The 15,107-nt window shown below is 36.5% G+C and overlaps 2 protein-coding genes and 1 non-coding gene across 3 annotated transcripts; 2 read left to right on the forward strand and 1 right to left on the reverse strand.

The window, feature by feature from the left end:
• The first annotated feature begins 2,239 nt into the window (after positions 1-2,239).
• LOC21403947 (protein NRT1/ PTR FAMILY 4.6) lies at positions 2,240-8,361 on the forward strand. The gene is made up of 5 exons (XM_010098032.2): positions 2,240-2,409; positions 2,553-2,661; positions 2,843-3,060; positions 5,985-6,425; positions 6,931-8,361. The coding sequence occupies exons 1-5, from the start codon at positions 2,407-2,409 to the stop codon at positions 7,900-7,902; spliced, it is 1,743 nt and encodes a 580-aa protein (XP_010096334.1). The 5' UTR covers positions 2,240-2,406; the 3' UTR covers positions 7,903-8,361.
• Positions 8,362-8,711: 350 nt separating this feature from the next.
• Positions 8,712-8,784, forward strand: TRNAA-AGC. The gene has a single exon. It is a non-coding gene; the product is annotated as a tRNA-Ala (tRNA).
• Positions 8,785-10,147: 1,363 nt separating this feature from the next.
• On the reverse strand, positions 10,148-13,775 carry LOC21403948 (aldehyde oxidase GLOX). The gene is made up of 2 exons (XM_010098033.2): positions 13,754-13,775; positions 10,148-11,802 (listed from the first exon to the last, which is right to left on the reverse strand). Exons 1-2 carry the CDS (start codon positions 13,773-13,775, stop codon positions 10,148-10,150), a joined length of 1,677 nt encoding a protein of 558 aa, XP_010096335.2.
• Positions 13,776-15,107: the final 1,332 nt, after the last annotated feature.

A 15,107-nucleotide genomic window follows, 5' to 3' on the forward strand; every position in this document is an offset into this window, starting at 1 on the left:
ACCAAAAGTTGGAGAATAAAATCATCATTTAAGAATAACTTACGAATAAATGTTCCACTACATATTCCTGCAATCCACACATTAATTTTGTTTAAATACTGGTGTAATTTGTTAACAAGGCTAAGAAAAGATACAACAAAGATTGATTCTTTTGAATTCACATGATTACCGTGGCATTAAAAAGAAATTGTCAGTACAATAAGTAATATAAATATGTAAACTACATTTGAGATACATTACCATATATACATAATAACATTATAATATGCACAAGTACTGTTTTCTTTTAATATACCATAAATGCTTAAAAAATAATATCTAGTTTGGATCAAAACTTTCATCCTTGACTGTTCTTAAAGCTTATGAATTCAACCATCTGGTCCAATATTACTTACATGACCAGCGTATACAATTAATATACACCCCAAGTAGCTAATCAATAAGATTTTATGTTATGTAATCAAAACCAATCAACAATTAACATATATATATATATAGAATATTAAATTAATAACAAATCCCATCTTGTGAAAGAATTAGTAGCAAAGCTTTGTATATTGTCATGTTCTAGGGCACCTTTTGAGAGGGAAGTCGGTGGTCGTACCACTATCCAAGAAGAAGATAGGCTTAGTGGAAGATGGTGGGTATGTTCTTAAAAAGCTATAATTTGACTCAACTTTCAATCATATAACAAGACCATTCCTTTTAACACTTTTTTATACACATTTTTAATGCTATCTTTGCTTACCAAATCTTACAAAGCTCCACTCTCTATCTCATGCAATTTGGATTCCCCCTTTGTGTCTCATCTTACCAATCCAACGGTCCAAAACTTTACATTCTTTTAAAAGTTAATTTAGTTTCTGGTATAATGTGTGTATATACATATATATATATATAATATTTATATATATAGTCGTCGTCATCCACCAAAATGACTTCCCAAGTTGATAAGTCAAGCTCGTTTCAATGGATCATGTCGCTACGCGTGTATTAGTAAAAGATTTAAGAGATCGAATAAGTTCTACTATTGTTATTATATATTTAACTCAAGAGAATATGATATCTCATATATGTGTATAATATAACTTACTTAAGAATGAAATTGGATGATGATCGAAGCTTTCACACAAACACACGTACATATGTATTTCTCTCTCTGTCTATATATATATATTAAGAATAATGTATTCTTAATGTATACAATTGGCAATTGCCATTGTGAAAGCCTACTATGCCATAAATAAGAAGGCAAGTCATCGGCACCTTTGCATTTAATATAAAGGGTTTCGTGGTCAAACAAATCAATCAAAAAAAAAAAAAAAAAGAAATTTACACACACACAAGGTAGGGGGTACCATATTTAATTTCCTTATTTCCGGTTTTTTTTTCCCCGGGTGGAAGGTAGAGCTTTTGATTTATTAATGACAAGTCCCCTTTCTTTATCTTTCCCCTCATTCCAGGGAAATATCTTTTTAATTTGTTATTCTATATATTCACACCCTCATATTCACACATACATATTGACTGGAATCTGCTATAAAGTAAATAATAAATAACTATAACTTTAACTTCAAATCATCAAATTTTATTTTCCCCAACAAAAATCAACAAATATTAATTAAACCAATCATACACTTTAACATGTAGATATATGGAGGTAACATAATATTTATTATATATAACAATACCCTCAAAAAATTATATATAGCAATGATTTTGAAAAAAAAAATGTAATTTACCATAAATTAAGTAAATTTTTTTTGTTGTATAAAACTTTCAAAATCAATTTTGATAAATACCATTTAAAGTTATTATATTAATGTTACGCATTTCGTTTTTATATGTTCTAACCAAGACTAAATCCTTTAAAATAAAAGTTTCTTAACTATTTAATTCTATGTGATCGGGCATTTACAAACTCCCTCCGTTAAATAAAATTTACTTTATTGTAGAAATCTTCTTCCTTATAAAAAGAACCTTCCGTTTTTCTTTCTCCATGTGCAATATGTTGCAATTAATCTGAATGCCAAACAAAAGATATATGAACGCATATAGAGTCACAATTGATAGAATATAAGAAATGGATTATTCATTTATTCTGAGTAGTAACTTTGACAGATTTTAAACTTTGACAGATTTTATTATAAAAGGGATCAAAGTCATTTTCCAAAGGTCTAGACCATTCTCTCTCTCTCTCTCTCTCTCTCTCTCTCTCTCTCTCTCTCTCTCTCTCTCTCTCTCTCTCTCTCTACACTCGCTAGTCTTTAAATCTCCCACCGCCAGTACATAACCTTCTCTCCACTCAAAGTCTCCCTCATCTTCCACCAAGGATCTAAACCAATTAACCAAAAGTTGAAAAAGGAAAAAAGAAAGGCCTTGCAGAAAGAGGAAGAGAGATAGCAAATGGTGGGTTCCTCTTCGTTGGCTCTTCTTTTCCTCTCCTTACTCTTTTCTTCCTTTCCCTAATTGGGAAAAACTTTATGGTATTTTTTCCTTATTTATATATATTATCATCATTCTATTTTCTTTTATTTTTTATTTTATTACAGGAAGAAGAAAACCAGGTGACCCCCAGATGGGAAGGCTATGTAGACTGGAAGAACAAACCTGCACTCAAATCCCGCCATGGTGGCATGGTTGCAGCCTCCTTTGTATTGGGTCCGTACAATCTTGATCTTTCTTTTCCTTAATTTAATCAAACTTATAAAAACAGTGTACTTGGGGGATCCTAAATTTCTGATCTATTTATATATCTCCATGTTAATACAATTTTTTTTTTTTTTGTTAATGATTTATGGAAATAATTGATTAATATATATATGTACATATTTGCATGCAGTGGTGGAGATAATGGAGAACTTGGCATATCTAGCAAATGCGAGCAACTTGGTGCTATACTTGTCCGAGTATATGCACTTTTCTCCAGCAAAATCGGCAAACGAAGTCACGAATTTCATGGGAACTTCTTTTCTTCTGGCCCTTCTTGGAGGTTTCTTATCCGATGCCTTTTTCACTACTTATCACATCTACCTGATAAGTGCAGTGGTTGAGTTTCTGGTAATTAGTTGATTAATTAAATTTAAATTACAGTTTTAATTTTTATGTCAATTACTATAATATATACTCATGATCATGATCTCATGCCTTTCATCTGCCTCCTCTTTCATTCTTTCTTTCTCATAGTACTCATGCTATTCTGCTTTCCTTTCTTAATTTCTGGTCATCATGCCTATTTTGCCAGAACAAGTTCTAGATAGATGATAGGTTTTAACACTTAGAAATATATATATATATATATATATATATATATTTTTTTTTTTTTTTCTTTTTTCCCCCTTTTAGAAATGGTTTCTATTACCGAGGTTTTACTTAACTGCGTGTGTTGTGTGATTGGTGAGGAAAAAAAATAATTATTTATATACGTATATATTTACTATTATAATTTATTACTACTAATACGTTTTTCTTGATTTTTGCAAAAGAATCTTTAGAACACGTGGCTTGGAACAGGATCATGTTTTTCAGCCAAAATCACAGTCTCTGTTGTTGCATTGATCTGGGTTGGCAAGAACACATGATGAGAACGTTTAAGATAAAAATGGAAAATAATTAATTAAATATAGCAAGAATTTGACAAAAATTGTAGTTGTTCTCCTTCTTATTTTTTTTACTACTGCATTAATTATTTTTGCTCTCCTGATCTTAAATATGAAATCATGCATTTCGTCTGAGAGGAAGAATACAAAGTTAAAGACGTTACTAGGCAACCATATAACTCGTATATATCTTTAGATATTAGGTAACGGACAACTTATAAAAGCTCTATATCCAAAGCTCTGGTATCGAGACACTCTCTCTCGTGAATTTATTTCCATCTCATGAACCCTTGTTTTTTTTTTTCCTTCTTCTTTATCATCTCTAGATATACATTTTGGCTTTATATCATTTATACGTATCTGTGTGTGTATATAGGATGTTAATAGTATTTACATGTGCGTTTTTTAACTGCCTAATTTTACCAGTCTGGTTTATTTTACCGATTCGAGTTTTCAGTTTTAAGTTTTTACAGTAAAAAAAATTCTTAAAAAATGTCACATCTAACTTTTTCTGTTATAGTGAAAAATTTACATAAAATATCTCATCTCGACTCAAATTGAAAAACGAAGTGAACTAGGTCTAAATTTTGAAACAACTCGTATTACTTTAGCCTTGTTTTTTGGGCGTTTTTGGAAGTTAGTATTTTGGGCTGTATGTAACTACCGATGACAATCCAACAAAAGACAAAATTGTGTTAGATAATAACATAGATATTTGTGTCACACACAGAGATGAAAACAAAAGGTCATCAAGTAGAGGATTTAATCAGTACCAAATCATGTTACAAACATCGATATATATTGCTGTTGTTGGTCATATGGGCCCATTCACATTACTCATGCAACGTCGACAGTTGAAGAGCAGTTTTCCTCCGTGCCAGGACAAAGAGAAGCTTCGACTTATCAATTTCAGCTCGAGGGCAATAGAAATCTGCATTTGTCCTCAAAACCTTTTTCAAATCTTGTCTCATCTACTTAGCATTTGATAGGACCTCAAAATTTTCAGCCAATAGTATCCCGCCACGTTAACTGCCTTGTTTGATCCTGAACAACGCCAGGACATTATTAGCGTTTAATGCTACACATTAATTAAACGTGAATCTCACATCATATATATATATACACTACTGATCATGATGTAGCAAAATTGGTATATGTACCCGTCAATTTCAACTTGAGGGCAATAGAAATCTGTATTTGTCCTCAAACCTTTTCAAATCTTGTTTCATCTACTTAGCATTTGATAAGAACTCAAATTTTCAGCCAATAGTATTCCTCCACGTTATCCTGAACAATCTTAGGGCATCATTAGTGTTTAATATTACCTTTTTATTAAAAAGTGGGTTCCATAATATAGGTATTTCTGATTAGAGTCTACCTTTTATTATTATTATTTTTTTCTTGCATGTAGATTCATGATTCATGAACCACGTGTGTGGTTATTATTCAGATAAACCAATGATTAATAAAAAGCAAAAAAAAAAGGATAATCAAATTAGAGGCAAAACTGTGCATATTCCTCTTAGTAAGGACCAGAAACAAGCATCTCTCGAGTATAGTGACAGTTCATAGGGACAATGCGACACAACAAGTCCCAATCTGGTGCAAACTAGTCCATGAACTGAAGTGGGGTTCAACACGTGGATCTGGGACCCACCATCTCTCTCTCTCTCTCTCCTCATTCGGTACTGCCTTAACCTTATTAGCTTGAACCGTTCACCTTTGTTAATTGCCACAATCCTAAAGAATTGGCCCACAGCCCCCTTGTGGTGTTACATATGTGCAATTTTTTTCTCTCATTTTTTTTATTCGTATCACCCCAAAAGGAAGAAAACTTATGTAAACAAGTGTTGCTTTCATCCACAGCACCACAAATATGGAATGCTGACAAACTAGAATTTTTGGGCCCCATTGAGACCTTCTATAGAAATCGAGTCCCTCTCTAGAAAGCTACAGTACTTCCAAAGTAGTGCATGTTACATTGGTAATATAATAATAGCATTGGATTTGGTCCAGTTGTGACATAAAAAATATGCGATTCTACTTAAAAACATTTTTCATACCCAGTTTTTGACACGTAGCGAACCACGAATTATGATTCAAATCATGATTCGTAGTTCGCTACAGTGTTTTCTCTCATAAAAAACACACATAAACTAAGAATGATTCTGAATTTATGAACCAAACGTCTTCTGAGGGTTTGGCTTACAAGGAAAAGAGTGGGACCACCAATTTTCCAAATTCAAAAAAAAAATCTAGATATGATCTGTTCTGAGTGGTGTAATATTTTCCAAAACAATACTGCAAAAATTGACATGATAAGGTGATCACTTTTACAATCTCCTAACCAAGTTTAAGTTCAATTTTTTGAAATATTGGCAATAGGGTCTAATCATACTCACAGTGCAAGCCCGCTCATCATCTCTCAAGCCACCAATATGCAAAGGAGCCAATTTCAACGCGCCATGCGAGCAGGTTCATGGTGCCAAGGCTGCAATGCTGTTTCTAGGCCTGTATCTGGTTGCGCTTGGTGTTGGAGGCATAAAGGGGTCGCTCCCGTCGCATGGCGCCGAGCAGTTCGACGAGAGCACGCCGCAGGGACGGAAGCAGAGGTCGACCTTCTTCAACTACTTTGTGTTTTGCCTCTCGTGCGGCGCCTTGATTGCGGTGACATTAGTGGTGTGGATTGAGGACAACAAAGGGTGGGAATGGGGCTTTGGAATCTCAACTCTTAGCATCTTGTTGTCTATCCCCGTCTTCCTTGCCGGTTCCGCTCTTTACCGGAACAAAATACCTTCCGGGAGTCCACTCACAACCATTTTCAAGGTAAGGAAGAAGATTTATGCACATCACCTCTATTATAGTTTTTTCCATAAACTCACGGCTTTACTTTGCTTCTTAAGTACTCTGTTTTTCCCCTGTTTAAATCATGCTACAGAACATGGCATAGTAAAATGAACTAAATAACTGAAAGTGGATTTGAGTAACATAACCTTTTGGTTTAAATTTAATCTTTTTCTTTTTCTTTTTTTTTTTGAACTTTTGTCAGATAAAACAATATAGTAAAAAAGTTAGAACCAAAACAGTACGGGGGTTTGAACCCTTAAACAAAACAACTCATAGAATTGACCTGAAACTGTGACTTTAGCTTTTGAAAAGCATTATAAGATAGCAAATGATACATAAGATGAAAAAACAGCTTTACGACACATCATAAACCAAAATACAAGTTGATTAAAAAGGTTAGGACAAAATTTTGACATATACCTCGGAATTTTGACATGTATACATTCATGATATATGAGACTGATCATGTGTTTTGACTAAGCAGGTTTTAGTAGCTGCATTGGTGAATACTTGCATAAGAAAGAGTCCAAGCAATGCCATTGCAAGTATGGGAACCCCTTCTTCTCCCACCATAATCAGCAGGGAAGTGGAAGAGAACGCCAAGACAGAGGAGTCCACTGAAGCCCCAACAACAACAAGCCTAAAATTCCTCAACAGAGCCGCAGTGAACAATCCGGTCCACGCGGCTCTAGAGTGCAGCCTACAGCAGGTGGAAGAAGTCAAGGTTGTCTGCAGAATCTTCCCCATATTTGCCTGCACAATAATGCTCAACTGCTGCCTGGCTCAGCTCTCCACATTCTCTGTCCAACAAGCCGCAACCATGAACACCAAGCTAGGCTCCTTGAAGGTTCCTCCAGCCTCCCTCCCCGTCTTCCCCGTAGTCTTCATCATGATCCTGGCACCTCTATACGACCACTTCATCATCCCGTTCGCCAGGAGAGTGACAAAGTCCGAAATGGGAATAACCCATCTCCAACGAATTGGGGTCGGTCTAGTCCTCTCCATCATTGCAATGGCAGTAGCCGCGCTCGTCGAGGTCAAGCGGAAGCGAGTGGCTACCACCTCAGGCCTACTTGACTCCACCAGTCCATTGCCCATCACATTCTTCTGGATTGCACTTCAGTACTTGTTCCTTGGCTCAGCAGATCTCTTCACTCTGGCCGGATTGTTGGAATTCTTCTTCACTGAAGCACCAACAAGCATGAGATCTTTGGCCACATCTCTCTCGTGGGCCTCTTTGGCCATGGGATACTATCTAAGCACAGTGATTGTTTCCTTAGTAAATGATGTCACAGGAAGCTCCGAGCAAAAACAATGGCTCTCTGGAAGCAACATTAACCATTACCACCTAGAACGCTTCTACTGGCTCATGTGTGTACTCAGTGCACTGAATTTCTTGCACTACCTCTTCTGGGCTACCCGGTACAAATACAGATCAACAAAAGGAAACAACTGAAAGGGAAAAAAAAATAAAAATTTAATTAAAGAAGTTACATAGCTGGATATATGTGGCATGGTTGAATATCATGTCACATATTAAATGGGCAACTTTTTTGGGTTGTACATACATGGGAATGTGCCAAATGCTGCTTCTCAATTAATCTATCTTCCAAAATTATGGGGGTATGATTGAAGTAGTGCCTCTTGATACGGGAAGATCAAAGCAGGAAAATGGTATCTGCAGTGCCTGTTTTGTAACCAATCCCAATGTTGTGGTAGATAAATGTTATTGGTTCCTATTTTCGGGGGAACAAAAAATTATATCAATTTTCTTTGTGTCTTCTCATTTTCAATTGTAAGAGGAAAGAAAGCAAAATCAATGAGACTATTCGGACTCAACACAACAAAGCAAAGTACTGATGACCCTGTACTTGTTTCATATAAAAGAAAGCAAAGAGAAGAGCTTTCCTCAGAGTTGGCTTGCCCCTATAAGCTGTTTGTTTACACAACATAAACCAATTGACAAAAAATGAGAAAAAAATATGTAACTCAATGAACCCCTGGCAAGGTTATTAATCCAAACCTTTCCTAAAGCTATAAGTATTGATTGTGTAAATTCCTGGCTGTTTCTTGAACCGGCATTAAAAGGTTCAAAATTTGCCAATCAAATTCTCCATAGAAGTTATGATCTTTTTTCGCTGTTTTAGAAGGCGAGCAAGCAGGTTTAAGGGCTTCACCGCTTTCCCTCTCATATCGCAGAATGCACTCTATTTTCAGCCAATTATTTTAGTAAAATAGATTTTTTAGAGCCTCATCCCAACTAACGGGGATGTAGCTCAGATGGTAGAGCGCTCGCTTAGCATGCGAGAGGCACGGGGATCGATACCCCGCATCTCCACTTTCTCTTTTTCATTTTTTTTTCGAATGCTCTTTTTTCTGAAATTTGTCAATGGACTGATAATGGATTTTTTTTTTGTCCTCGTCGTTTGTTTTCTTTTTCTTCTTCTTTATTTTTTCATGGTCGTTTAGTTGTTGATAACTCGTTATTCAATAACTCGTTCTTTATTATTCATTCTCGTTTAAGCAAATTACCAAAGCATGTCTTTTTTCAGGCTGATGTCGTTCATTATTTCATAGAGTGTTGGCTTGTCGTTCCTCGACAATTTATGCAGTTCCTTAAAGTTTCTTGTTTTTTTAGGTGTGTCGTTTAGGATCTCATTGTTGTTTTTTTTTTTACATATTATTGTCAACCTTTAGAGATTAATGCCGTTTATTGCTTCGCTCACGCTTTTTAAATTGATGTCGTTTCCTGGGAATGTCGTCGTTCTCATTAGTTTTTAGGTTAATATCGTTTTAACGTCATTCCTGTAAGATATTGTCGTTTGCTAAACTTTATTACGTCTTTCATTGGATGGGGACCATGTGGGTTTTGGGTGTAGTCGTTTCTGGTTACATTCTCGATTAAGGAATACACTCTTCTTTTCTTTTCTTTCCTTTTTTTCCTTTTTTTCTTAAATGTAAAAGAGATCTACAACAATGCACTTTCAGACTTTCCAGGTTTCTCCTCAAAACTCCAAAGCTTCTGCCCTTTCTTCTCTCTCTCTTATCCTTATTAGGCGCTATTATTGGTTTTTGATTCTCACCCGTTTAGACAATGTCTCCAAAATTTTCACATCCATCTTTTGACTGTCTCATGAAATTCAAATACCTCGAGTTATAGAGTCATCGAAAATGATGGCTTCCACATTTCCCTTGCATGAAAAATAGCCACAGCCATCTGCATTGAAAGCCCATTTATTTTACCTATAGCATGTCGTGTGCTGATCTAGTTGGATTCTCTTGTATTCTAAGACAACAGAGGCTGTTCAAACACAGAAAAAAAGCAGTCCAAAACTTAAAAATTTTAATTCCTAATAACTATCTATAAGCCGAAATCTATCACATATTAAGCACAATAAATGTATATGTTAATTAATCAACATGTAGATTTGTCACTTTTTGTAGGAAAAAGTGGTACTTTGATAAGTGAATATACTCAGAGCAAGTAGTAATACATTGTTTCTGTAACCCAACTCAACAACAGCATAGCTAAACAGAAATATGACTCAAAAAACTAGAGGAAATTCAAATCATCCAATTTTACTATCACGTTGCAAAATATGCTCTACAAAACTTCCAAAGAAAATCTCAGAATTGAAAAGTTTACCAAAACCACAAACTAACTGCTATCAAACATCAAATTAATGACACGTGATGATCAATTACTCCACTTTGACCCAAACACCTTCGCTGGGAACTCCAGAGTGAACCAAAAAGAGCATGTAATATCCGGGTGGGGCCACCGCGCTGGTTGGTGGGCCATGGGCCGTGATCTTGTAGGCCACGATCGACAACCTCTCGAACCCAGCCACGTCCAGCACCAACATCCTCTGGTTCATCGCGAACGAGTGCGTCGAAAACGACGGCGTTACGAGCGCCACCGAGACTCCAGGAATAGGACGGTACATAGGCAGCACAAAAGTCACCGAGAACATCTGGCCGTACGATACTACCTGCATGTTCGTTTCAATGGTCAGGATCGATGGCCGCATGCTCGCGTACTGTGTGTCCAAGTAGTACGGCTGGTAAACCTCCAAGCTCAGCTCCGTCGGGAAAAGATCCGCTGTGAAGTTGTACTTCCTGTGTGGGTTGCTTCCGCCCACTAATATCCCCCCACTTGGCAGAAGAACAGCCGACGAATGGTACATCCTAGGGATCGCCGTCGGGTTCAGCACCGAGAATCTTCTCCCGTACCGCTTCCCGGTCCGGTAAAGAACAGGGTTGAGAACCGGATTAACGGCGTCATTCCAGCCCGCGGTTCCGTTACCCGCGCCGTTAATGATTATAACGTCGCCGGTGGGGAGGATCAGCATGTCCGGCATGACACGTGGCATCGGCATGTACTCCATCACCCATTTCGGGTCCGAATCGGTGACCTTAATTCTCCCGCAGCTCCTCGCCGCTGGCAAGAAAACCCTAGCCTTGTTGGACATGGTAAAAGCACCGGACTGTGACCCACCACAGATTATGACCTCCGCCTCCGGGATCGCCACGTCGGCGTGCAGCCTCAGAGGGAGGAGTACAGAGGAGCCGGTGCTCGGGTAGCTCCGCTTGTAACCGCCGGGGATGATCGGAAACTCTTTAACGATCCGGTTTCGGTTGTAGTCGAGGGAGATGGAGCGGTTGTTGGCGAAGATGAAGAGGTTTCCGTCGGGCAAGAGGTGCAAGAACGGGTAAAGATTGTTCTCCTCGTAAGGATCCATCGTCTCGAAGAGGAATCTGAGGTAAAACGATCTGTCGTTTTGCGGGTTCTTGGGAAAGAATTCGTAGGAGAAGGCTTGTCGTCCTCCGACGATGATGAGGCGGCCATCGGGCAAGACCTGGCTGGACGAGTACCATCTCCGATCGGCAAGACTGATGCCGGCGAACTCGGTCCAGTCGCAGGACGAAGAACCGTCGGAAACGACGACGTCGTTTTGGTATTGGATACAGAAGGGGGAGAAGGTGCGGATCTTGCGGATGCCATCGCCGTAGCCGCCGGTCTGGACTAGGGTTCCATCGGAGGCCACGGAGCCGGAGGAGCACCAGGTGTTGGTGCGGAGGGTGAGGGGGCGGAAGGTGTTGGAGATGACGTCGTAGAGAACGGAGTGGGCGGTGCAGTCGGTGACGACTTGGCGGCGGTTGTTGGTGATGCGGAGGCACTGGTTGTTGGGGAGGGTGAGGTTGGAGGGGCCCACCTCGATGCCGTCGAAGATGACGACCTTACCGTTCCTGAGGAGCTGCATGTGCATGGCCGAGACGCCGATGCTTGAGTGGAGAAGAATCCAGTTCCCGCCGTCGACATTGTTGGTGGAGGAAGACCTAATGACCCGGTTTTCTACAATGTCCGACGAGGAGGAAAGATTACAGAGAGAGAGAAGTATGGGTAGGTTGAAGAAGAAGAGGAGGAGGAAGGAGGAAGATGAGAAAGAGAGGTTCTTGGACGCCATGGATGGTGGTGGTGTTTTGCTTTCTTGGTGGTTTCTTTGGTGTTGCGATTGAGTATTGAATGGTGTTTGTGAGGTATGAGATTTGCTTCGGTATTGAATGGGTTTATATATGTGAGAACTCAAAAGAGAGTCAAAGGAGATTCTGGGAAATTAAACGCCATACCCGATCATGGGGTGTGCTTTTACGTGACATTTCACTCAGTTGCTATTTACGTCCCCGAACAATAATTTTGGTCCTTTTTAAGTAACATTTTAGAATTTGAGTTTTTTTTTTTTTAAAGAGAGAAGAAAAAATAGGACAAAATAATCACTTAATAAACAGTTTGGGCATCTAAATTTACATTAATTTATACTCTATTGTAACCTTGCTATTTAGGCAGTTGATAGTGAAGCTCGAAGGATTAAAAAAAAAAAATGAAAAAGATGTTTGAAATGCGTAATGACGTATTGCTTGCCTCTTAAAGTCTGGTATCGTTTTGGGACGGCAATTTTGCCCGCAAAACCGTTTACCCGTAGTGACCCATGATAAATGGGGCGGAAAAACCCAGATTATTCGGATTGGATTATAAACAGGTTGAAATCCTGATAACCTCATGGATTTAGAACGGGAACGGATTTAGAGATCCACGACCCTATTACCCGATCACATGCCCCGTTTATATATAGTGTGTTTTAAATTATATATTATATATAATATACATTAACAAAGATTTTCAATTAATATGTATTGCCTTAAATATATCGTTATTTTTCAAACCTTCCTTAATATATAATTATATATTGTACCTTAACAAAGATTTGTAATAATATGTATTACCCTATATATTGTTCTTTTTCAAATCTACCTTATGTAATATAACAACACTGACTTCGCAATCGAACGGATAAAAAATGGATTGTATTTAAAACTATTTAATTTGAGCTATAAATCAGTTGATTGATTTGAATCAAAATTTATGTGGAAGTGAGAATCAGATTTGAGCATAAATATTCGACTCATGATTCATTCATTAAAAAAAGAAAAAAGAAGACAAATCGTCAGAGTGATGAGTTTAACTCTTATGTTATATTTGGTAGGATAGACAGAGAAAAAAAAAAAGAATGCGAATTAAAATACTTAAGTGATGGAAGTAAAATGGTAGAAGGGAGATTTTTTTTCATGTTGTTTGATAGAAAAGAAAGAAAAGTGAAAAGAAAATAGTAAATCTAATGCATTTTATAATAATTCTCTTTTACAAATAAAAATATGATGAATGATTAAAGTTAAAATAGTTATTTTACACCTCATTAGTTTGTCAAAATTTGTCCCTCTTCTTTTCTTCCTAAAGTTAGAAGGATTAAAAATTAATAGACCCCATAGATTTTCATTTTCTTTTTCTTTTTCATTTCCTCTCTACCAAACAACTAAATATTCTATTTTCCCCTCTAAAATCTTTCCTTTAATTTCTTTCCCTCCTCTTTTTCATTCTACCAAACACACTGTTGTAAACAAAAGAAAGAGTAGAGAAAAGGTCGCAGACTTCGTTGTAAACAGAGAGTACGAGCAAAGGCCATTCTTTATTTCTTCTCTACTGAAAAGTTGAATCTTCTTTTCAAATTGAAGGAGGTCTAAGTATAAACTTGAATAGATTACTGAAATTTTTCAGTAAGTACTAAGTACAGTTTTTGTTATTTGATTGTATGCCAATGATGATTTAACTTGTTTTATGCTCATGGATGGCATTTTAAATTGTTATGCTCAGGGAATATATTTTGGTTTGAGTATGAATACAATTTTATTATGTACTCGTGAAATCACTTAAATTATAAGTATTTATTTCTAATCAGACTAATAGATACCTCGTGAATACTCCGACCCCATCGCGGGAAAATGTGCCTCCACATCCGCCAATTTATACGATAAATGGGGCGGAGACGCGTACTGATTTTTCTCACGGGGCGGGGTGGCGAGATGACTATCCCGCCTTAATTTCCATCCCTAGTATCGTTCATCTTTAAAAAAATGGTTTGATGTCGTTTTTTAGAAAGGACGTGTATTATTTTTAAAGTTTACTTCAAACCACACGTCGCTTTTATCTTACGACGACAAAAAGAAATACTATTTGTCATCCAAAGTTTAATACTCAACGCTGGGGAGCGTCTAAAATCTTGCTGTTGTTTATGAAAGACGACATGTGGGTAAACCCATTTTAGTGTCTAATGGAAACCGGCGGGAATTCCACTTTTAGTAACACACTAATTGAAACACGTGCTACGCTTGAGTATTCAGTATTTATATTTTATCATATATTTTATCATATGTTTCGTCCACCCTGTTCAAAAACTCATTCACAGTTAGTGAATAAAAAAAATTACGGCTAAAGGTAATAGGAAAATTTTATTAAAAATAAAAAGGCAATAGGTGGGGAAAAAAAGAGAGAAGAAAAATATAAAAAAGTCTAAAAATGAAAAAAGAGATAAAAAAATAATTAAAAAAATAAAGTGGAGGCCAACATGTGGCCTCCCTAAAAAGCAATTTTTTGGCTCTTTTAAGCTTGTATAAATGAATAGATTATGGTTCGTACTTCTTTCTTATGAAGTTTTACAATTTATAGGATCATCTCCCATACAAATATTAATGTCAATTTTGTTTTGATACTAAAAGTATAATATAATATGTTTTTATTTTTACTTCAATATAATGATATTTGAAATATTAAAATCTATTTTTTTATAATCATTAAACTTTAAAAGTTATAAAAATAAATTTTTAATTTTAAAATAATTTGAGAAAACAAAAGTCGTAATGATTAAATGAAAAATAACCATCTCAAATACTAAAAATTAAATGTCAAATTTTCTATTTTTGATGAGAAATTTACTATAATATATAACATTACATAAGAAAATATTTTTACACTCACATATTATATTTATAATTAACATCAATTATAACATTGTATTAAATATCTTATGGAAAAAAAAGTTGAATAGCAAGGCGTTTGTGCCTTGAAACTGGAATTTACGGCTGTGTCAAAAGCACATCCTTTTAGCTAAATATTTGGGTGTCGTTTAGTGTAAAATGTCTTGTTCCCCCTCACAATTGCTCAAATCGACCCTTATTTTACATCCATAAATATTCAAAAACAACCATGCACTTTTTTTTCTCCTCATTTTTTTTTTTTTTTTTTTTTGGTAAAAAGTAACCTTGCTT

The sequence above is a fragment of the Morus notabilis genome, unplaced genomic scaffold, assembly GCF_000414095.1.
Source record: "Morus notabilis unplaced genomic scaffold, ASM41409v2 Scaffold155, whole genome shotgun sequence".
NCBI lineage: Eukaryota > Viridiplantae > Streptophyta > Magnoliopsida > Rosales > Moraceae > Morus > Morus notabilis.